The sequence below is a fragment of the Salmo salar genome, chromosome ssa14 (genome assembly GCF_905237065.1).
Source record: "Salmo salar chromosome ssa14, Ssal_v3.1, whole genome shotgun sequence".
Taxonomy (NCBI): domain Eukaryota; kingdom Metazoa; phylum Chordata; class Actinopteri; order Salmoniformes; family Salmonidae; genus Salmo; species Salmo salar.
Genome location: NC_059455.1, coordinates 32,151,784 through 32,174,465, shown reverse-complemented (window position 1 = coordinate 32,174,465; position 22,682 = coordinate 32,151,784). Strand labels below are relative to the sequence as shown.

General features: G+C 45.6%; 1 protein-coding gene across 1 annotated transcript in view; it reads left to right on the top strand.

The window, feature by feature from the left end:
- Positions 1-2,703: 2,703 nt before the first annotated feature.
- The window catches only part of LOC106569329 (parathyroid hormone/parathyroid hormone-related peptide receptor), a 75,308-nt gene continuing 55,329 nt past the window's right edge, over positions 2,704-22,682 (top strand). The window contains exon 1 of the mRNA XM_014140569.2: positions 2,704-3,893. Within this exon, the coding sequence (XP_013996044.1) occupies positions 3,807-3,893 (87 nt within the window). The 5' untranslated portion in view covers positions 2,704-3,806. The remainder of the gene's footprint in view (positions 3,894-22,682) is intronic.

The following is a 22,682-nucleotide window of genomic DNA, read 5'->3' as shown; positions in this document are numbered from 1 at the left end:
TCCTTCCTAGGGTACCGCTTTTCCACTTCAGGGGTGGAGATGGAGAGTGACCGCATTTCAGCCGTGCGTAATTGGCCGACTCCCACCACGGTAAAGGAAGTGCAGCGGTTTCTAGGGTTTGCCAACTTTATCCGGGGCTTTGGTCAGGTAGCGGCTTCCATTACCTCACTGCTGAAGGGGGGACCGGTGCGTTTGCAGTGGTCGGCTGAGGCGGACAGGGCTTTTGGTCAGCTGAGAGCTCTGTTTACCTTGGCTCCCATGCTGGCTCATCCGGATCCCTCTTTGGCGTTCATAGTGGAGGTGGACGCGTCCGAAGCTGGGATAGGAGCTTTGCTCTTTCAGCGCTCGGGTACACCACCAAAGCTCTGCCCCTGTGCCTTCTTTTCGAAGAAGCTCAGCCTGGCGGAGCAAAACTATGACGTGGGGGACCGGGAGCTGTTGGCTGTCGTCAAGGCCTTGAAGGTGTGGAGACATTGGCTTGAGGGGGCTAAACACCCTTTTCTCATCTGGACTGACCACCGCAATCTGGAGTACATCCAGGCGGCGAGGAGACTGAACCCTCGCCAGGCAAGGTGGGCCATGTTTTTCACCCTGTCCCGGATGTATGACACAGAGGAGCGGCCCATGAATCACACCCCCATACTCCCGGCCTCTTGCCTGGTGGCACCGGTAGTGTGGTAGCTGGATGTCGAGCGGGCGTTACGTACAGAGCCCACTCCCCTCCAATGTCCAGCTGGGTGTCTGTACGTTCACGACCGTTTGATCTATTAGGCCCACACGTCACCCTCCTCTGGTCATCCGGGCATCGGTCGGACAGTGCGCTGTCTTAGTGGGAAGTATTGGTGGTCCACTTTGGCTAAGGACGTGAGGGTTTATGTTTCCTCCTGCTCGGTGTGCGCCCAGTGCAAGGCCCCTAGGCACTTGCCCAGAGGGAAGTTACAACCCTTACCCGTTCCACAACGGCCGTGGTTGCACCTGTCGGCAGACTTCCTAACGGATCTTCTTCCCTCACAGGGTAACACCACAATCCTGGTCGTTGTGGATAGTTTTTTTCTAAGTCCTGCCATCTCCTCCCTTTGCCCGGTCTCCCGCGGCCCTACAGACTGCGGAGGCCCTGTTTACACATGTCTTCCGGCACTACGGGGTGCCTGAGGACATAGTATCTGATCGAGGTCCCCAGTTCACGTCAAGGGTCTGGAAGGCGTTCATGGAACGTCTGAGGGTCTCGGTCAGCCTTACCTCGGTTTTTCACCCCGAGAGTAACGGAGGAGAGAGTGAACCAGGATGTGGGTAGGTTTCTGCGGTCTTATTGCCAGGACCGGCAGGGGGAGTGGGCGGCGTTCCTGCCCTGGGCAGAGATGGCCCAGAACTCGCTCCGCCACTCCTCCACTAACCTCTCCCTCTTCCAGTGCGTACTGGGGTACCAGCCGGTTCTGGCGCCTTGGCATCAGAGCCAGATCGAGGCTCCTTGGGCTCTAGGTTGCCGACCATAACCGTGGTGGTTGGCTAGGCTAGTTAGGCTAATACCTAGTTTGATAAATAGCTAATGTTCGCTGGCTGGCTAGCTTCCTGGCTAAGATAATTGCATTTAGCTAACATTATTTGATAACTGGTTAGATGGCATTATTAATTTCCAAAACTTTGGTTTACTTTATTGTAGCTGTAAACTAGGTGTTGATAGCAACTGGCTGACTCATGTAGTGCTAACATGACGTTAGCAGGCTGGTAAGGCTAACGTTAGAATGCTAATTGGTTAGCATCCTTGCATGTTGATTTGTAACAGTAAATGTAGAAAGTACTGTATTTTATTGTAATTTGGTTGAAAATTAAATTGAAACTAGTAGTCATGAGTGCAAACAATTTGGCTTAATTTGAAGTTATACATTGGAAGTTATTTCTGTTGGAATTTACTTTATAGGGAATAGGCTGGCTTGTCAGTTCCTCCATATTACAGATTTTTTTTTTTTACTAAATGACTTCGGCATTCTTCGGAATTCTGAACAGTTTTATGTAATAACTCAAAAAACTGAGGTGTAACTTCACATTGGGATTTTTGATGTGTATACTAATGCAAATCAAGATGTTACATGTGGTTAAATTTATGCTACCTACCCTTTAGCTTTAGTGTAGCTTAAAACTTCTTCCATTATGAAGTAATTGGTAGCTCAACACTGCTGAAGATACAATAGTTGGCAATTTGAAAGATTGTAAATTGTAAATTCATGAAGGGTCACTTGAATTTGGAAATGTATGTAATAATACAGTAACAATAACAATAGGTATGTCTTTTTTTTATTTATCATTCAGTCACAAAATGTGTTCACAAGTCTGGCGATAACAATTATATTATGACAAAGTGGACATATCATGTTAGAGGATATGCACAGTATGGCTAGGCTACTAGTGGAAGAATAACAGTGTAGACTAAATTTGCCTGGAACATTTTACATCTCCCATTCATTATCTGTTGATAGAAAATACAATAAAATATGCAAAATGTTAGCGTAGTTTGCTATAATAAACTGGCAACACTCAGAAATATGTTGAATGTGGAGATTGTGTGGAAAGGGGTGAGAAAATACTGTATGTCATTTAAGAGACGTGGTTCAATCTAACGCAAGAGAGCGCGGACCAATGAGAACCTTTCACGCGCTTCTCTAATACCTGCCTCTTTCATCCGCCTTCATACTCTCACAACTGGTGTCGAGCAACTGCCGTTCACATCTGGCGCCGCGTTGAATATTAGGGATAACTCTTTAACTTTCTGATTTATTTTGAAAGTAGGCTGCCTTTTTAGATTTAGGTTGTTCTGAAAAAGCTGAAATGCATCAGAGTTTGGTTTGTCACAAATAGCGTAAGTGTGATCTTTATAGCCTGGTTTGCGATTTCCTTGGACTCTACACCACCATGCGTAAACAGAGCATGGTTCTGTTTGTAGATTTGATACATCCACATAGAATTAATATAAGTATGAAGTTACACTTTTTATAGTTCGATACAATGTCTAGAATAGTTGGTCATTCGTATGCAGGGTCCATCATCTATTCAGTTTAGAAATTAATGTCTGGTGGGACAGCCTACACGATAAAATGTTTCGTCATTGCACGAATCTTATTAGAAAAAGTTGCTAATTCTATGACTAACATGACGCTTTGCCTTGAGATGCACTTTTCATGTTAACACGGCTTCCCGAGAAAAGATGATGTAATTCAATTGTCTATAGTTCTTCACTGTGATAGACGACATGATGAACCATGCGTTTGTGCGGTATATGTAAATTATCTTAGGTCATATAATAAGTGACATTTTCATATGATTTTGTCAACTTAACAATTAACATTTGGACGGGGTTCTTGGGAAGGAAATTTGGGATATGGCATAAAGGCGCACAGCTCCATACTGAAGTGTTTAAGTTAGTCTGAAGGGAAATTTAAAAGACCTAAAAATACAGCGCTGGTTTCTTCTCCACAAAGAATCATTTGAACTTCCCACCGCAGAACGAGAGCGACATAAATAGTTCTGACATGTGGATGTAATTTCAGAAGAAGTAAAAAAAAACACAAAAAACAGACATGCAGATAAATAAAGTGAGTGGGCTCAGTTTGAACGTATTACATGTTTAAAAAGAGGGAGGGAAAGCGTAGAGATTATAGTTATGATTTTACAAGCCACTATCAAGACCATAATTAGGACAGATAGAGTGAAAGATGACTTGCGATTTTGAACACAGTTTAAAGTAAATTAAGTCATTAAAACTGAAGCATCAACTCAACCTTGCTTTCTGAAACGACTATTGGAGGTTCGGCATGGTTGTCTCAGGGATGGGCCCCACTCTAGTGTTCCACAGTGTGGGCTTTCTTTTCTTCAGCTTGGTCCTCAGTCACGTCTGTCTGGTAAGTTATTCATTTCATTATAGAACATGTTCTGCATGTCATTCTTGTATTTTACCTCATGTGTAGGCAGCTAATCTTACAGCCTATTCAGTTGTAATAGGTTGAAGCTAGGCTATATATTTTTTTATAATTGTGACCTTCGTTGAACATCCCAGCCTATTGAAGCTGGAATTATGTTGACAGATGATCCACGATATGAATAAACTGTCTAGAAAAATGTTTCTTCATTATGGAACAAATTAAACAGACACATTCCTTAACATCTCTTCCCATAGCACTGGTAGAGCAAGGATGTTTTGTTAGACATTGTACCTACAAAGTTATATTCTGACCTATTCCACTGCCCTGCTCAGAGCATACTGTGGATACATATACTTTTAGGTTCTAGATACCACCTTTTTTTATCTAAGAGTGTACCCACCCACTCAGTGTATTGCATTCACTCAGGTACATAATGCTATGCAGTGCAATTTTCATGAATTAATGCTATTAAAGTACCTCATAAAATGTAGGCATTTACTTAATTATATGGGAAATTGTTTTACTACAGTAGACTATAATGTGTGTCATTTCAATTATGCATGAATCCTACTGAAGCCCCATCACACTGAGAGATAGAGTGCATGTGTTAAATCACTTTGCCAAGCCTAATCAATAGTAATGTTGACATCTCTGTTCAACTATGTTGGATACAGTAACTGCATGTACATCATCAGGGGAGAGAGAGAGAGTCTAAATACAAATGTAGGGTTTTACCATTCTTTCTATCCGGCATGGGTATTATATTAATGAAAACATGTATTCACATGTAATTTCAGTGTGGTGTTTTCCAAAGGAGAATGCTAGTGTACATGCACCACATGGGGGCAAATACTCATTAACATTTGATGTCTGTGTAACGTCATGCTCATGTAGGTTTTCTCATGTTGATAGGTGATGTTAACTTATTAGTAAAGCCACAAGGTTGATGATGCTATTTTCAAAAGTCAGTATAACAGTAGCTCTACTCTGTAGACTACACAGTGGCTTTGCCGACAGCAGTACAGGGAACTGCAAGTAGCACTGCTGGTCCTGGTTGTGCTGTGTTTTTTGGCTGAGTGTGTTGAGCGTTCAACAGGCAGTTTGCTGGGGCTGTGAGGTACAGTGCCTTTCCCTGGTGATGTGGTACATCACTGTGCCGCAACACTGCTGCATCATTGGTTTAGATGGCAGGGGAAAACAATTCTAACATAGCTAACTGCATTTATAGCTGATTCAACATTTGGTCGTTAAAGGCTGTGTCTGTAAATTTTGTTTACCCTTTCAGTTTTGATGTTTTGTTTGTGTTATTTTTCTCTAAAAAGTTATATTTAAGAGTTGTATTTTTTATAGTATATGTCCAATGATGGTATCCAGGTAACTGCCAAAATGATGGAAAGACTTGAGTAAGTGAGGGATACACAGTATATTGAAAGCAGGTGCTTCCACACAGGTGTGGTTCTTCAGTTAATTAAGCAATCATGCTTAGGGTCATGTATAAAAATGCTGGGCAGGCCATTATTTTGGCTACCATAGGATGACAATGTCCCCATCTGCAGGGCATGAGTGGTCACTGAATGGTTTGATGAGCATGAAAACGATGTAAACCATATGCCATGGCCGTCTCAGTTACCAGATCTCAACCCAATTGAACTCTTATGGGAGATTCTGGAGCGGCACCTGAGGCAGCGTTTTCCACCAACATGAACAAAATACCAAATTATGGAATTTCTCTTGGAAACATCCCTCCAATAGAGTTCCAGACACTTGTAGAATCTATGCCAAGGTCATTGAAGCTGTTCTGGCTTGTGGTGGCCCAACACCCAATTAAGACGCTTTATGTTGGTGTTTCCTTTATTTTGCCAGTTACCTGTAGATTTCCCAAGCTTACGAAGGCTGAGTAATGAAGCACTAACAACATCTATAACTATATTAAGAAAGTCTAAGTCCTATGTCAGTTACTATGTATTCTTCCATTAAGCTATACTTTGTCATTTGAAGTACTTAAAAAAAGAAAATGTACGTTGATATAAACTGATGGTGCTTGCTGTACAGATGTAGTGTCTTAATTTGTGAACTGTTTCAGGAAGCTAGGCGTATTTCGCACAACACTACTTCACAGGAGAGGCATTTTAATATATATTTTTTGTTGTTGATCAAAATGCGTTTTTTGGTAGAAATGCCTTCTGTAACTTGTGAACTTTCATGTGCCTTAATAACGAACTTGTATTCCATCTGTAAATATGAATAAAATTGTTAAATTAGGAGCCTAGTTGGTTTAGCCACGGAAAAAGACAAGAACCTTACCACTAGCCATGATTAGCTGAGGTAATGGATGGGCTGGACATGCCGGGAGATGAGTTTGGATTGGTCTTCTATGTAGCATGCTTCTGTCTATAACGTGAGCTACTCAGTATATGTTGATAGTCCTTTCTAACATGGTGTTTTTTGAAAGATTTAATGTTAGCCATCGAGAACTATAATAGTTTTGCGTCTTTTCTCAACAACATTGATGCCCTGATGGGCTACTTTCTGCACACGCCACGGTCAGTGTGAACCAGAGTGACTTGACATAACGCTGGCCAAACAAGATGTAGCTACAAACAAAACTGAGTTAAATGGTTCCAGTCTGCTGTGAAGCATTCATCCATGTACACGGGTAAGAGTCTAGCTACATTTTCAGATTTTATACGTTTCTAATTGTGTCAGAAAGTCATATTCATTGCAAGTTAAAGTGTACTGTTAGCTAGCACGTGTATGATCTGTGTCGTAATATTATTCTAATCAGAACTCCATTTGGATTGCTAGTTATAGCCTAATGTAACCTAGCTAACATTGAACCTAGTTGGTTAGCTTTAGCTACCTGCAGATTCATACTACAGCTATGACAATGTTTGTTTTGGTAGTAGTGTGAGTTGGGATTATGCCGCTTCATTGTTTAGCTAGTTAGCTACATGTCTAAACAAAAGACTTTGCCAGATGATTGGGGTGATTACGACCATCTATTGTATTTCATGAACGTGTGTACAGTACATGTCTAGACAATAGTGACCCATCCACTTAACTAGATGTGTATCTAGAGGGTTAACTAGAGGGTGTATATAGCATTTCTTTCACATGACCCATTAATTTAGAAAAATGTGTCAGGTAAGCGTCATCTAATAATTATAAAATATTTATAAAATATTTTTATCTGGACACTTTCTGTTTTTGATATTTCTGGAATGCAAATAACAATTTCACTGTAGTGTTTACACCTTCTGTATCCTGTGCATGTGACAAATACATTTAGATTGTTTATCAACTTTCAAAGCATAATTATTTTCCCATTGTTCCTCAACTGTTGTGCAAATATATTTAGTTTTCTATCTCTGAGTCTCTACTTGTATCCAATGTTAAAAACACAATTTCAAATTACATAGGACCGAATCCAGGTGGTAGGTCATATTTGATTAGTATTGTCGTAGCAAAAGAATCCTGCAGCAAGAGGATTTGAGCGTTTAGTCCATAATATTGCTTGATCGGTGTTTAGGCTATTAGCTGGACAAAAATGGGCTACAAGAAAAGTGCAATACTGTTAATAAAACCATGTGTTAACATTCTCATCAACAAAAATGTTATCAAATTAAGATCCTACATTGTCATTCTCTGCTTTTTATTAACCTTGACACTCATAGTTTAGTGGCAACTCACAGACATGGCCAACACACTGCTGCCTGCCTGGTAGGATTGTCTGTTATCAGACTGAGTGACTCAGACTCACTGGGTTATTGAATTTATTAAGAGGAACCGCGGTCGGTGTGCATCGCCATCTAATTCCTACCTCACGACTGTGTTTTGGCTGTCTGATTACTTGCAAGTGTCATGTCTTCCTCCGAGAGTGAGAGTTAAACACACAAAGTATCTGTGAAACACAAAGTAGCGATGTAGGATATGTGATTCAGTCAAGATGTTTATCCAAGAAGCAAATTCATTGTAAGCACTAGTGACAGGGGAAAAAATCAATACTGGTACATATCGGGATATTATCTTTGACGATATATCGTATATTATCATTTTGACAATATTGCAATATTATTTTGGGGCTAGTTGGCACTACCTCTTTTTAAACAGGGAGACAATTTGTTTTCAGCACTTTTATTTCCATGACTAATCAAAACTTGTTTTCTCATGGGTCTCTCTTGTCGCTCTGCAGCAGACATATGGTGAGCAATATGTTTGGAACATTGAATCGCAATAAAATCACAGTATCGAATCGTAATACATATAGAATCGTGAGAATCGCAATGCAGATCGTATCGGCACCAAAGTATTTGTGATAATATCGCATCGTGATGGCAATTCCCAGCCCTGATAAACACATTTATATAGACTTGTACATAGACATTTGAACTGGTCAATGCTCATCCTATCACACTGCCAGTTGCAATGGAGGAGACATCAGTTAGTGTCTGTTGGAAAACACTTTGAATGTGTCTCAAGTTAACCCTTTTTGCCATTTCAATATAGATATCTAATTATTTTTTACAACACAGTGTCACGTCCTGACCAGTAAGGGGTCCTTTTGTTATTATAGTATGGTCAGGACATGGCAGGGGTGTGTTTGATTTATGAGTCTTGGGTTTTTGGGTAATGTTCTATGTTGTCTATTTCTATGTTTGAATGTCTATTTAGTCTATTTCTATGTTCAGGTTTGGTTTGGCCTTCAATTGGAAGCAGCTGTTCTTCGTTGCTTCTAATTGGAGGCCATATTTAAGTAGGGGGTTTTTGTCACTGTGTTTGTGGGTAGTTGTTCAATGTATAGCTGTGTAGCCTTATTGTTTTGTTATTTTTGTTAAAACCTCTCTGGGCTAGGTGGCTAGGTGGCTTACACTGGCTACTCAACAGCCAGTGTAATCCCGTGGCGCGATATTCAAATACCTCAAAAATGAAAAAACTTCAATTTCTCAAACATATGACTATTTCACAGCATTTTAAAGACAAGACTCTCGTTAATCTAACCACACTGTCCGATTTCAAAAAGGCTTTACAACGAAAGCAAAACATTAGATTATGTCAGCAGAGTACCCAGCCAGAAATAATCAGACACCCATTTTTCAAGCTAGCATATAATGTCACATAAACCCAAACCATAGCTAAATGCAGCACTAACCTTTGATGATCTTCATCAGATGACAACCCTAGGACATTATGTTATACAATACATGCATGTTTTGTTCAATCAAGTTCATATTTATATCAAAAACCAGCTTTTTACATTAGCATGTGACTAGCATGTGACTAGCATTCCCACCGAACACTGCCGGTGAATTTACTAAATTACTCACGATAAACGTTCACAAAAAACATAACAATTATTTTACGAATTATAGATACAGAACTCCTCTATGCACTCGCTATGTCCGATTTTAAAATTGCTTTTCGGTGAAAGCACATTTAGCAATATTCTCAGTAGATAGCCCGGCATCACAGGGCTAGCTATTTAGACACCCAGCAAGTTTAGCACTCACCAAAGTCAGATTTACTATAAGAAAAATGTTATTACCTTTGCTGTTCTTCGTCAGAATGCACTCCCAGGACTTTTACTTCAATAACAAATGTTGGTTTGGTCCCAAATAATCCATTGTTATATCCAAATAGCGGCGTTTTGTTCGTGCGTTCAAGACACTATCCGAAAGGGTAAATAAGGGTGATGAGCATGGCGCATTTCGTGACAAAAAAAATCGAAATATTCCATTACTGTACTTCGAAGCATGTCAACCACTGTTTAAAATCAATTTTTATGCCATTTTTCTCGTAAAAAAAGCGATAATATTCCGACCGGGAAAGCGTGTATACGTACAAAGAGAGAGAAAATAAAAACATCTCGTGCCCTCGTGCACGAGCTTGAGTCTCAGAGTACTCTGATCGGCCACTATCCAAACGCGATAATGTGTTTCAGCCTGGGGCTGCCTCGATATCATTCAGCTTTTTCCCGGGCTCTGAGAGCCTATGGGAGCTGTAGGAAGTGTCACGTTACAGCAAAGATCATCAGTCTTCAATACAAAGAGCCAAGATGAACAACAACTTGTCAGACAGGCCACTTCCTGTTCAGAATCCTCTCAGGTTTTTGCCTGACATATGAGTTCTGTTATACTCACAGACACCATTCAAACAGTTTTAGAAACTTTAGGGTGTTTTCCATCCAAAGCCAATAATTATATGCATATTCTAGTTACTGGGCAGGAGTAGTAACCAGATTAAATCGGGTACGTTTTTTATCCGGCCGTGTCAATACTGCCCCCTAGCCCTAACAGGTTAAGTGTTCACGATACCCACTGCGCCTTGGTCCACTTTTTACGATGCACCTGACAGAACTACATTGCCCAGAAGCATTCAAAGGCCGGTGCGATTGGTTAAAGCTCCTCAGTATGGCCAGGCGATGTTGAGCACTCAGCCAGGAAGGGTTGTGCAGGCTGTATGCTCCAGACCTCCAGTGTGTCTCCAGGGTCCAGTTTACCCTGTTCCTGCTCCTCGCACTAGCTCTGAGGTGCGTGTTACTAGGCTGGCGCCTCCAAAGCCAGCCCCACGCATCAGGCCTCTAGTGCGCCTGCCCAGTCCAGTACATCCTGTTCCTGTCCTCGCACTAGCCTTGAGGTGCGTGTCACCAGTCTGGCATCTCCAAAGCCAGCCCCACGCATCAGGCCTCTAGTGCGCCTGCCCAGTACGTCCTGTTCCTCTCCTCGCACTAGCCCTGTGGTGCGTGTCACCAGTCTGGCGTCTCCAAAGCCAGCCCCACGCATCAGCCCAGTCCAGTACGTCCTGTTCCTGCTCCTCGCACTAGCCTTGAGGTGCGTGTTACCAGTCTGGCGCCTCCAAAGCCAGCCCCACACACCAGGCCTTTAGTGAGTCAGCCCAGTCCAGTACGTCCTGTTCCTGCTCCTCACACTAGCCCTGTGGTGCGCGTCCCTAGTCTGGCGCCTCCAAAGCCAGCCCCACGCACCAGGTCTTTAGTGCGCCTGCCCAGTCCAGTACGTCCTGTTCCTGCTCCTTGCACTAGCCCTGTGGTGCGTGTCACTAGTCTGGCGCCTCCAAAGCCAGTCCCACGGATCAGGCCTTCAGTGCGCAGTCCCCGTCTAGAGCTTCCGGCGACAGTGCCCTGTCTAGAGCTTCCGGCGACAGTGCCACATCCAGTGCTTCCGACGACGGCCTGCCAGTCCGGCGCAGCCAGAGTCGGCCCGCCAGTCCGGTGCAGCCAGAGTCGGCCCGCCAGTCCGGCGCAGCCAGAGTCGGCCCGCCAGTCCGGCGCAGCCAGAGTCGGCCCGCCAGTCCGGCGCAGCCAGAGTCGGCCCGCCAGTCCGGCGCTTCCAGAGTCGCTCCTCAGCCCAGAGCCTTCAGCTGACAGGTTAGGTTGGGGACTAGGGCCAGAACCAGAGCCACCTCCGTAGGGGGGAGTTTGGGGAAGAGGGGGGTGTTTTCACAGGAACCGTCGGTGACGGTGGCCACCCTCCTTTCCCTCCCTTTAGTTTTGGTTTTTTGTTTGGGGGGGGGGTACTGTCACGTCCTGACCAGTAAGGGGTCATTTTGTTATTATAGTATGGTCAGGACGTGGCAGGGGTGTCTTGGGTTTCTGGGTAATGTTCTATATTGTCTATTTCTATGTTTGAATGTCTATTTAGTCTATTTCTATGTTCAGGTTTGGTTTGGCCTTCAATTGGAAGCAGCTGTTCTTCGTTGCTTCTAATTGGAGGCCATATTTAAGTAGGGGGTTTTTGTCACTGTGTTTGTGGGTAGTTGTTCCATGTGCAGCCTTACGGGACTGTTTTTCGTCGTTGTTTTGTTAAGTGTTCACGTTTATCCAAATAAAAAAGGAAGGTGAGCACGATACTCACTGCGCATTGGTCCACTTTTTACGACGCACCTGACAGTGTATATACCGTGTATATTTCAATATTTCACAAAATAACACATAAGGCACTCAATTCTTTCCCATGGAAGAAGAACAGCTGTGAGTTAACAATAGGGGTTTATTCCCCCTGGCGAAGTGTACCACAGGAGGTTGGTGGCACTTTAATTGGGGAGGAACCGCTCGTGCTAATGGCTTGGAGTGGAATTAGTGGAATGGTATTAAATACATCACACACAGGGTTTCCATGTGTTTGATGCCATTCAATTCCCTCTGTTCCAGCCATTATTATGAGTTGTCCTCCCCTCAGCAGCCTCCCCTGAAGTGTACAGTAATTGAATGGTGGTAACACTGATAGGATACGAACGTACCATTATCTACTTACCACCTTAGTTTAGTCAAAACAATTAGCACCTGGCTTGTACCTGCTAACACAGTGTCCGTTTAGTCAAAACAATTAGCAACTGGCTTGTACATGCTAATATGCTGTTTGGACCACATTACTGTAAGTATTATTAAGCTCTTAAGTAAAGACCTATTTTCTCTGCTTGGAATATTGTTCCAATATGTTAGCTTGTGTGTCTTTCGATTCTACACTGCACAAAAACATAAACGCAACATGTAAAATGTTGGTCCCATGTTTCATGAGCTGAAATAAAACATCCCAGACATGTTCCATACGTACAAAAAGCTTATTTTTTTCTAATTTTGTGCACAAATGTGTTTACATCCCTGTTAGTGAGCATTTATCCTTTGCCAAGATAATCCATGCACCTGAGAGGTGTGGCATATCAAGAAGCTGATTAAACAGCATGATCATTACACAGGTGCCCCTTATGCTAGAGACAATAAAAGGCCACTTAAAAATGTGCAGTTTTGTCACACAACACAATGTCACAGATGAATTGACTGATTTCCTTATATGAAATGTAACTCAGTAAAATCTTTGAAATTGCATGATGCGTTGATATTTTTCTTCAGTATAGTCTAATAATCAACAAGGCAACAGTGAATGATGCAGCCCTCCCTGCACCATTTGAGATATGACTAACTGTCACGACTTCCACAGAAGTCGGTCCCTCTCCTTGTTCACCGGTCTTCTAGCCATCGCCGCTCCACCTTTCATTTTCCATTTGTATTGTCTTGGTTTTCCGCACACCTGGTTCACATTCCCTCATCTGACTATATGTATATTACCCTCTGTTCCCCCATGTCTGTGTGTGGAATTGTTTGTTTGTTATGTGTGGTTCGCATCAGGCTGGTTTGCGCCGGGTATGTGTTTGACCCGTGTGTTTTGTTTATTGTATCGTTTGTGTACTTTGGGCGTTATCGCTGTTTTCCTTGGGCATGAATAAAGTGCGCCTGTTATCACCCATCTCTGCTCTCCTGCACCTGACTTACCTTCAACCAGTTGCACACATCGTGACACTAACACATTTTAATGAATTACTATAGCTCCCACCTTGGGCCAATCAGTGTCATTTTATAAAAGTTACGGATCTCTATGGCAAGATTCACACAAGTTTGCTGTCTGAGATATCGCATGTGAATAATGGACGGACGGATGGAGATAGATCCACAGTCCCTTCCCCGATTTCATAGTGGGGGACAGCAATATCTGAGATCGATAGAGTGGAATGTTATCTCTAACCATGTTGTTATTACTGTTTTAGAGCCCTAGGCATGTCATATCCCTAGATGCTTTGGGTGAATATTAATACACAAGCTGTGTTAAAAGTTGTTGCCAACATTTAACCCTTTCAGAATAAGTTACACAATACACTTGAGTGCTTGAGTGCTGAAATGGGATTCACTGTGCAGCGGATGTATGATGGACAAACGGTGTTCCACAGTATTATCTGGTACCGGATTGGTTGTTGACCTTTCAACTGAAGTAGGAAGGTAAAGCAGTATCATGAGATGTGCACCAGACAGACATCATTGTCTCATAGCTGTTTCACTCTGTATCATTATGTGTATACTGTAGGTCAGCTTTTAAAGTGCATGTAAAGTGTCGTTTTGGAAATGATTTTAAATGGGTCAGAAGATTTCTCCCAGACAAAAAAACACAAATGGAGATCACAAGTGCCTTGAAAATAGCTTCCGCAGAGAGGAGAGAGCTTAATACATGTAATGATCATGCATCACTGATCATCCTTCGACCAGCACCAGTACAGGTACACAGATTGATTCCTACTGGAATTGCTGTAGTAAGACTTCCTGGTTGTTCTCTCTCTATTCTTCTAGAGGTCACAGAGGATGGCGATGTTAGGACAGTACTAGGTCTATCTATCTATTGCATCATGTTTCTATGGATGCTACTGATAATAGCATCACTGTCTGCACATTCACAAGAAGAATGGCTAGGCTTTTCTGTATACATTTGTATATTGTCATCAGACAGTCACCGTGGACAGTTTAGAACCTGGGTGAGAATTATTCTTACTTGATTGGCGGTTCCATTTTGTGCATCCATTTCAAAGTAATGATGATGATTGCGATCAGACTTTTAAATTCATAGCTGGTAACCTTGCTGGCACTTGAGCATTTCTGAGGGAGCCTGTTGGATAACCCTGAATTGACAATGGATGTCACTGAGACAGAGGAGACCATTTTTGGTTCCAGGTAGATCCCTCCGTGGAAAGGTTTCTTCAAAGGGTTCTCTAGAGAGCAAGTGCGTTGTGCTTTTCTTAAGTTCTCTGTCATCATACAAGGTTATTTTTTATCTTTATTTAACTAGGCAAGTCAGTTAAGAACAAATTCTTATTTACAATGACGACCTAGGAACAGTGGGTTAACTGCCTTGTTCAGGGGCAGAACGACAGATTTTTACCTTGTCAGATCAGGGATTCGATCTAGCAACCTTTCAGTTACTGGCCTAACGCTCTAACCACTAGGCTACCTGCCACATCATTATCATGTTGTGAATTATAGAAAAAACATGTTCCTGAATGTAAGATGATATAATAAGTGTACTAGAGAATGCCCTGGCTGGCACACAAATGTGTTTCACTCTAAGTTAATGGCAGACAAATTGATTGACTGTTTCCTTTCATTCCCTTGAGAAGTCTCCCTTTATCCCTCAGTTTGACAGGAGGAGCAATACGTGTGTGTGTGTGTGTGTGTGTGTGTGTGTGTGTGTGTGTGTGTGTGTGTGTGTGTGTGTGTGTGTGTGTGTGTGTGTGTGTGTGTGGACAGGTGGTAACGTGAAGAGGACAGGTGGTAACGAAGTAGTCTTCAATCTGTATCTGTATAGCACTTTGTGACAATTTTACTGATGTAAAAATGGCTTTATAAAATACATTTGATTGATTGATTTAGAGGTTGACCGTTTAATCGGCATGGGCGATTAATTAGGTCCGATTTCAAGTTTTATAACAATCGATAATCTGCATTTTTGGATGCCGATTATGGCCGATTACATTGCAATCCACGAGAAGACTGCGTGGCAGGCTGACCACCTGTTTATGTGAGTGCAGCATCAAAAGGACCTGGTGGCTGCAAGGAGCCAAGGTAAGTTGCTAGCTAGCATTAAACTTATCTCATAAAAAAAATCTATCTTAACTAGTTTAACTAGCTTGTCCTGTGTTGCATATAGTCAATGCAGTGCCCGTTAATTTATCATCGAATCACAGCCTACTTCAACTTCGCAAAACGGGGGATGATTTAACAAAAGCGCATTTGCGAAAAAGCACAATCGTTCGACCAATGTACCTAACCATAAACATCAATGCCTTTCATAAAATTAATACACAAGTATATTTCTTTAAACTTGCATATTTCGTTAAAAGAAATTCATGTTAGCAGGCAATATTAACTAGGGAAATTGTGTCACTTATCTTGCTTTCAGTGCAAGCAGAGTCAGGGTATGTGCCGCAGTTTGGGCCACCTGGCTCATTGCGAACTGTGTGAAGACCATTTCTTCCTAACAAAGACCGTCATTAATTTGCCTGAATTTTACATAATTATGACACAACATTGAAGGTTGTGCAATGTAACAGCAATATTTAGACTTATGGTTGTCACCCGTTCGATAAAATACAGAACGGTTCCGTATTTCACTGAAAGAATAAATGTTTTGTTTTCGAAATGATAGTTTTCATATTTGACCATATTAATGACCTAAGGCTCATATTTCTGTGTGTTTATTATATTAAAATTAAGTCTATGATTTGATATTTGATAGAGCAGTCTGACTGAGCGGTGGTAGGTAGCAGCAGGCTCGTAAGCATTCATTCAAACAGCACTTTCCTGCGTTTGCCAGCAGCTCTTAGCAATGCTTGAACCACAGCGCTGTTTATGACTTCAAGCCTATTAACTTCCGAGATTAGGCTGGCAATACTATAGTGCCTATAAGAACATCCAATAGTCAAAGGTATATGAAATACAAATGGTATAGAGAGAAATAGTCCTATAATAACTACAACCTAAAACTTCTTACCTGGGAATATTGAAGACTCATGTTAAAAGGAACCACCAGTTTTCATATGTTCTCATGTTCTGAGCAAGGAACTTAAACGTTAGCTTTTTTACATGGCACATATTGCACTTTTACTTTCTTCTCCAACACTGTTTTTGAATTATTTAAACCAAATTGAACATGTTTCATTATTTATTTGAGACTAAATTGATTGTATTTCTGTATTATATTAAGTAAAAATAAAAGTGTACATTGTTCATACAGTATTTTTGTAATTGTCATTATTACAAATATATATATAAAAACCGTCGGATTAATCGGTATCGGCTTTTTTTGGTCCTCCAATAATCGGTATCGGCAGATTGATTGATTTAATGGATGTGACACTAAACACTTAATCCACAACCACACAGCCTAACATATTATGTCTTTAATGGTGCAATAGAAGCAATAAAGGTGGAAAAATGTAACCACTCTCAAATTTATAAACAGAGCTGTGGATGCAAGTACTGACCATCCATTATAGGTTCGGCCCTAATTTATGTGTTCTCTGTCACCTGGAGCTGCATTGAAAATGATTCAGGAACAAAAGGACAATGCCCAAAGACTAGTCAGCCCTTCCCCCTCTGAGGGGCCAAAATGTATCACTCTGTTACAGTATCCAGAGGACGTGACAGAATAATTGTCACGGGCTGGCTCGAGGAACAACAGGAGAGGTAGAGTCAGGCGCAGGAGACAGAGAGAGTTCGTGACCACCCTTCTTTATTTGAAGCACTGTACGTGGTCGACAAGGTATAGGGGCGCAGCCCTGAACGATTCTGCGGTGGTGTACACAAAATAAAAGAAACCACTGGCAGAAGGAAAAACTAAATACACGTTCTTACGAACACACAAAACCCGGACAAGCAACACAATCACGTACAACCACATACATCCTACGCTAACCTAAATAACCCCCCCTTACTAATGACTAACCCAAAACAGGTGTGTGCCTACCTAGACCTAACCAAACGAAAGTGAAACAAAAAGGGATCGATGGTAGCTAGTAGGCCGGCGACGACGACCGCCGAGCTCCGCCCGGCCGAGGAGGGGCGCCACCATCCGTCACTGTCGTGACAGTACTCCCCCCCTGACGCGCGGCTCCCGCAGCGCGCCGACGCCGGCCTCGAGGACGCCCCGGAGGGCGAGGCGCAGGGCGATCCGGATGGAGGCTGTGGAACTCCCGGATGAGCGCTGGGTCCAGTATGTCCTCCACCGGTACCCAGCACCTCTCCTCCGGGCCGTACCCCTCCCAGTCCACGAGGTACTGCAGGCCCCTCGCCCGGCGTCTGGAGTCCAAGATGGACCGGACTGTGTACGCCGGGGGCCCCCGATGTCCAGGGGGGTGGAGGGACCTCCCGTACCTCATTTTCCTGCAGCGGACCAGCTACCACCGGCCTGAGGAGAGACACATGAAACGAGGGGTTAATGCGATAATAAGAAGGAAGTTGTAATCTGTAACACACCTCGTTTATTCTCCTCAGGACTTTAAATGGCCCCACAAACCGCGGACCCAGCTTCCGGCAGGGCAGGCGGAGGGGCAGGTTCCGGGTCGAGAGCCAGACTCTCCCCCTGGGGTGAACACCGGGGCCTCGCTGCGGTGCCGGTCAGCGCTCGCTTTTTGTCGTACCCTGGTTCGTTCCAGGGATTCCTGCACAGCGTTCCAGGTCTCCCTTGAGCGCTGAACCCATTCCTCCACCGCAGGGGCCTCCGTCTGGCTCTGATGCCATGGCCCCAGGACCGGCTGATAACCCAACACACATTGGAATGGTGATATGTTGGTGGAGGAGTGGCGCAAAGAGTTCTGAGCCATTTCGGCCCATGGCACGAACCTTGCCCACTCCCCTGGCCGGTCCTGGCAGTAGGACCGCAGGAACCTGCCCACCTCCTGGTTTACCCTTTCCACCTGCCCATTACTTTCGGGGTGAAACCCCGAGGTCAGACTGACCGAAACCCCCAGTCGCTCCATAAACGCCCGCCACACTCTGGACGTGAACTGGGGGCCTCGATCTGAGACGATATCCTCGGGCACCCCGTAGTGCCGGAAGACGTGGGTGAATAAGGCTTCTGCGGTCTGCAGGGCCGTAGGAAGACCGGGTAACGGAAGCAGACGGCAGGACTTAGAAAACCGGTCCACAACGACCAGGATCGTAGTGTTGCCCTGAGACGGCGGGAGATCGGTCAAGAAATCCACCGCCAGGTGGGACCATGGTCGTTGTGGAACCGGGAGGGGTTGTAATTTCCCTCTAGGCAGGTGCCTGGGAGCCTTACTCTGAGCGCACACCGAACAGGAGGAGACATAGTGCCTCACGTCCCTCACCAAGGTGGGCCACCAGTATCTCCCACTAAGACCACGCACTGTCCGCTCAACCCCTGGGTGACCCGAGGAGGGAAGCGTGTGAGCCCACCGAATCAGCCGATCGCGAACATCGAGCGGAACGTACTTACGACCCACTGGACACTGCGGAGGAGTAGGCTCCGTCCGTAACGCCCGCTCGATGTCCGCGTCCACCTCCCAGACCACCGGTGCCACCAGGCAGGAGGCTGGAAGTATGGGAGTGGGATCGGTGGACCGTTCCTCGGCGTCATGGAGACGAGACAGTGCGTCGGCCTTAGTGTTCCGGGAACCTGGGATATACGAGATGTTAAACCGAAATCTCGTAAAGAACATCGCCCACCTGGCTTGACGCGGGTTCAGTCTCCTCGCCGCCCGGATGTACTCCAGATTGCGGTGGTCAGTCCAGATGAGAAAAGGGTGACGTGCCCCCTCAAGCCAATGTCTCCACACCTTCAGGGCTCTGACCACAGCCAACAGCTCCCTGTCCCCCACATCATAGTTACGCTCCGCCGGACTCAACTTCCTAGAGAAGAAGGCGCAGGGGCGGAGCTTTGGGGGCGCCCGAGCGCTGGGACAGCACGGCTCCTACCCCAGCCTCGGACGCGTCCACCTCCACTATGAAGGGCAAAGAGGGGTCCGGGTGCGCCAGCACCGGAGCGTCGGTGAACAAAACCTTCAGACGACTAAAGGCCCTGTCCGCCTCCGCGGACCACTGCAACCGCACCGGGCCCCCCCTTCAACAGTGAGGTAATGGGAGCCGCCACCTGACCAAAGCCCCGGATAAACCTCCGGTAGTAATTGGCAAATCCCAAAAACCGCTGCACCTCCTTCACCGTGGTGGGAGTCGGCCAATTACGCACGGCTGAAACGCGGTCACATTCCATCACTACCCCTGATGAGGAAATGCGATACCCCAAGAAAGAGACGGCTGGTTTGGAAAACTCACATTTCTCAGCCTTGACGTATAGGTCATGCTCCACCAGTCGCCCAAGCACTTTACGCACCAGAGACACATGCTCGGCGCGTGTAGTGGAGTAGACCAGAATGTCATCGATGTACACCACTACACCCTGACCGAGCAGGTCCCGTAGAATCTCATCCACAAAGGATTGAAAGACTGCGGGAGCATTCTTTAACCCATACGGCATGACGAGGTACTCATAATGGCCAGATGTGGTACTAAATGCCGTTTTCCACTCGTCCCCTCCTCGGATACGCACCAGATTATATGCGCTCCTGAGATCCAATTTCGTGAAGAAGCGCGCCCCGTGAAATGACTCCATCGCCGAGGCGATGAGAGGTAGTGGGTAACTGAAACCCACTGTGATGGCATTTAGACCTCTATAGTCAATGCACGGGCGCAGACCTCCCTCCTTCTTCTTCACGAAAAAGAAGCTCGAGGAGACGGGTGAGTGAGATGGCCGAATGTATCCCTGCCTCAAGGACTCAGTGACGTATGTCTCCATAGCCGCTGTTTCCTCCTGAGACAGGGGATAAACGTGACTACGAGGAAGGGCAGCGCCCACCTGGAGGTTTATCGCACAGTCTCCTCGTCGATGAGGTGGTAATTGGGTCGCCTTCGTTTTACTGAAGGCGATAGCCAAATCGGCATACTCTGAGGGAATGTGCACGGTGGATACTTGGTCTGGACTCTCCACCGTAGTCGCACCGATGGAAACTCCTATGCACCTGCCCGAGCACTCATTTGACCACCCCTTAAGAGCCCTCTGTCCCCACGAAATCTTAGGGTTGTGAGTGGCTAGCCAGGGAATCCCTAGAACCACTGGAAATGCTGGGGAATCGATGAGGAAAAGACTAATCCATTCCTCATGACCCCCCCGCATTACCATGACCAGAGGCACAGTGACCTCCCTGACCAGCCCTGACCCTAGTGGTCGACTGTCTAGGCGTGCACGGGGAAGGGTTGGTCCAACTGGACCAGGGGAATCCCTAACTTAGCCGCGACCCCACGGTCCATAAAACTCCCTGCTGCGCCTGAATCGACTAGCGCCTTAAACCGGGAGTGAGGGGAGAAACAAGGAAAGGACACTGACACATACATGTGACGGACAGGGGGCTCTGGGTGAGGCTGGTGCTGACTCACCTGAGGTGTCAAAGGAGCGCTCTGCCTGCCCTCTGGACTCCTAGGGGAGTCTCCCCAGCACCGGTCCACAGTGTGCCCTCTGCGACCACATGAGGTGCAGGAGCGACCTCCCCTCCAGTCTTCCTGGCAGCTGCCCCCTATCTCCATAGGCGTGGGAGCAGGAGGACTGGAGGGTGGAATGAGCAGGGCCCGGGTCGGACGTCCGCGGGCGGCCAGCAGATTGTCCAGTCGGATGGACAGATCCACCAGTTGGTCCAGTGTGTGGGTCGTGTCCCGACAGGCTAATTCCCGGCGGACGTCCTCCCTCAAACTACAACGGTAGTGATCTATAAGGGCCCTCTCATTCCACCCTGCTCCCGCGGCCAGGGTCCGGAACTCGAGAGCGAAGTCCTGCGCGCTCCTCGTCTCCTGCCTCAGGTGAAACAGCCGCTCACCCGCCGCTCTCCCCTCCGGGGGATGATCGAATACTGCCCGAAAGCGGCGGGTGAACTCTGGGTAGTTGTCCCTGGCTGAGTCCGGACTGTCCCACACGGCGTTTGCCCATTCCAGGGCCTTACCCGTGAGGCAGGAGACGAGGACGCTGACGCTCTCCTCCCCGAGGGAGAGGGACGAACGGTCGCCAGGTATAACTCCAACTGGAGCAAGAAGCCCTTACACCCAGCGGCCGTTCCATCGTACTCCCTGGGGGAGCGAGTTTCACCCCACTGGTACTGGGTGCTGTGGGTGCTGGTGGGGCGCAGGCTGTTGGCCTGCCGAGTTCAGGGGGCCGAGAGCGCGTCGGTCCCAGCTCTCCAGGCGCGCCAACACCTGATCCATGGCGTTCCCCAGCCGGTGGAGCAGGGTGGAGTGTTGGTCGACGGTTTCCTCCATGGACATGGCTGGCGCTGAAGCTCCTGCTGACTCCATTTAGTTACGATGCGTGATTTCTGTCACGGGCTGGCTCGAGGAACAACAGGAGAGGTAGAGTCAGGCGCAGGAGACAGAGAGAGTTCGTGACCACCCTTCTTTATTTGAAGCACTGTACGTGGTCGACAAGGTATAGGGGCGCAGCCCTGAACGATTCTGCGGTGGTGTACACAAAATAAAAGAAACCACTGGCAGAAGGAAAAACTAAATACACGTTCTTACGAACACACAAAACCCGGACAAGCAACACAATCACGTACAACCACATACATCCTACGCTAACCTAAATAACCCCCCCCTTACTAATGACTAACCCAAAACAGGTGTGTGCCTACCTAGACCTAACCAAACGAAAGTGAAACAAAAAGGGATCGATGGTAGCTAGTAGGCCGGCGACGACGACCGCCGAGCTCCGCCCGGCCGAGGAGGGGCGCCACCATCCGTCACTGTCGTGACAATAATGCTATAGTGTCCATGTTTGATATCTATCTGAAACTTGTTCACTGAGGATAACTCTGATGCTATCTTTAAGGATGTTTGATCTCTGTGGTTACTTGTATCTATACAGGGTGAACTCTCAATTACTCTATTATGCAAAAAGGTTTTATGGTCCTCTCAGGAATTCTGTCTTATATACACTGGTCTCATCCCCACACAAGCACCTAGATGCTGTAACATCCTGTAAAAAGTTTACAGGTTACTCTGTAAACTTGGTATCGTTTGATTGGTCAATTGTGGTTGGTTTTGGGTTAAAAGGTTACACCTTCAGATGTTATAAATGGAATGAAATGCCTTTGTTCTCTCTCTTATCCTGTATCCAGTTCATGGAGGAAGGTTGTATGTTCAGTTCTCATTTCCTAGGCTTCTAGGCCTTCGGCCTAAGAGGCATTTCTTTGTTCATGCTTCGTCCTGTAAATTACCGTAGGATCTATATTAGTGATGCACCGATATGGCATTTTTGGCCGATACCGGTATCCGATATTTTCCTTGCCAAATAAACCTGATACCGATAACCGATATTTAAAATTTTAACGGCCTTTTAAGCATTCTAGTACAGTTAAATAGTTAACACACACACA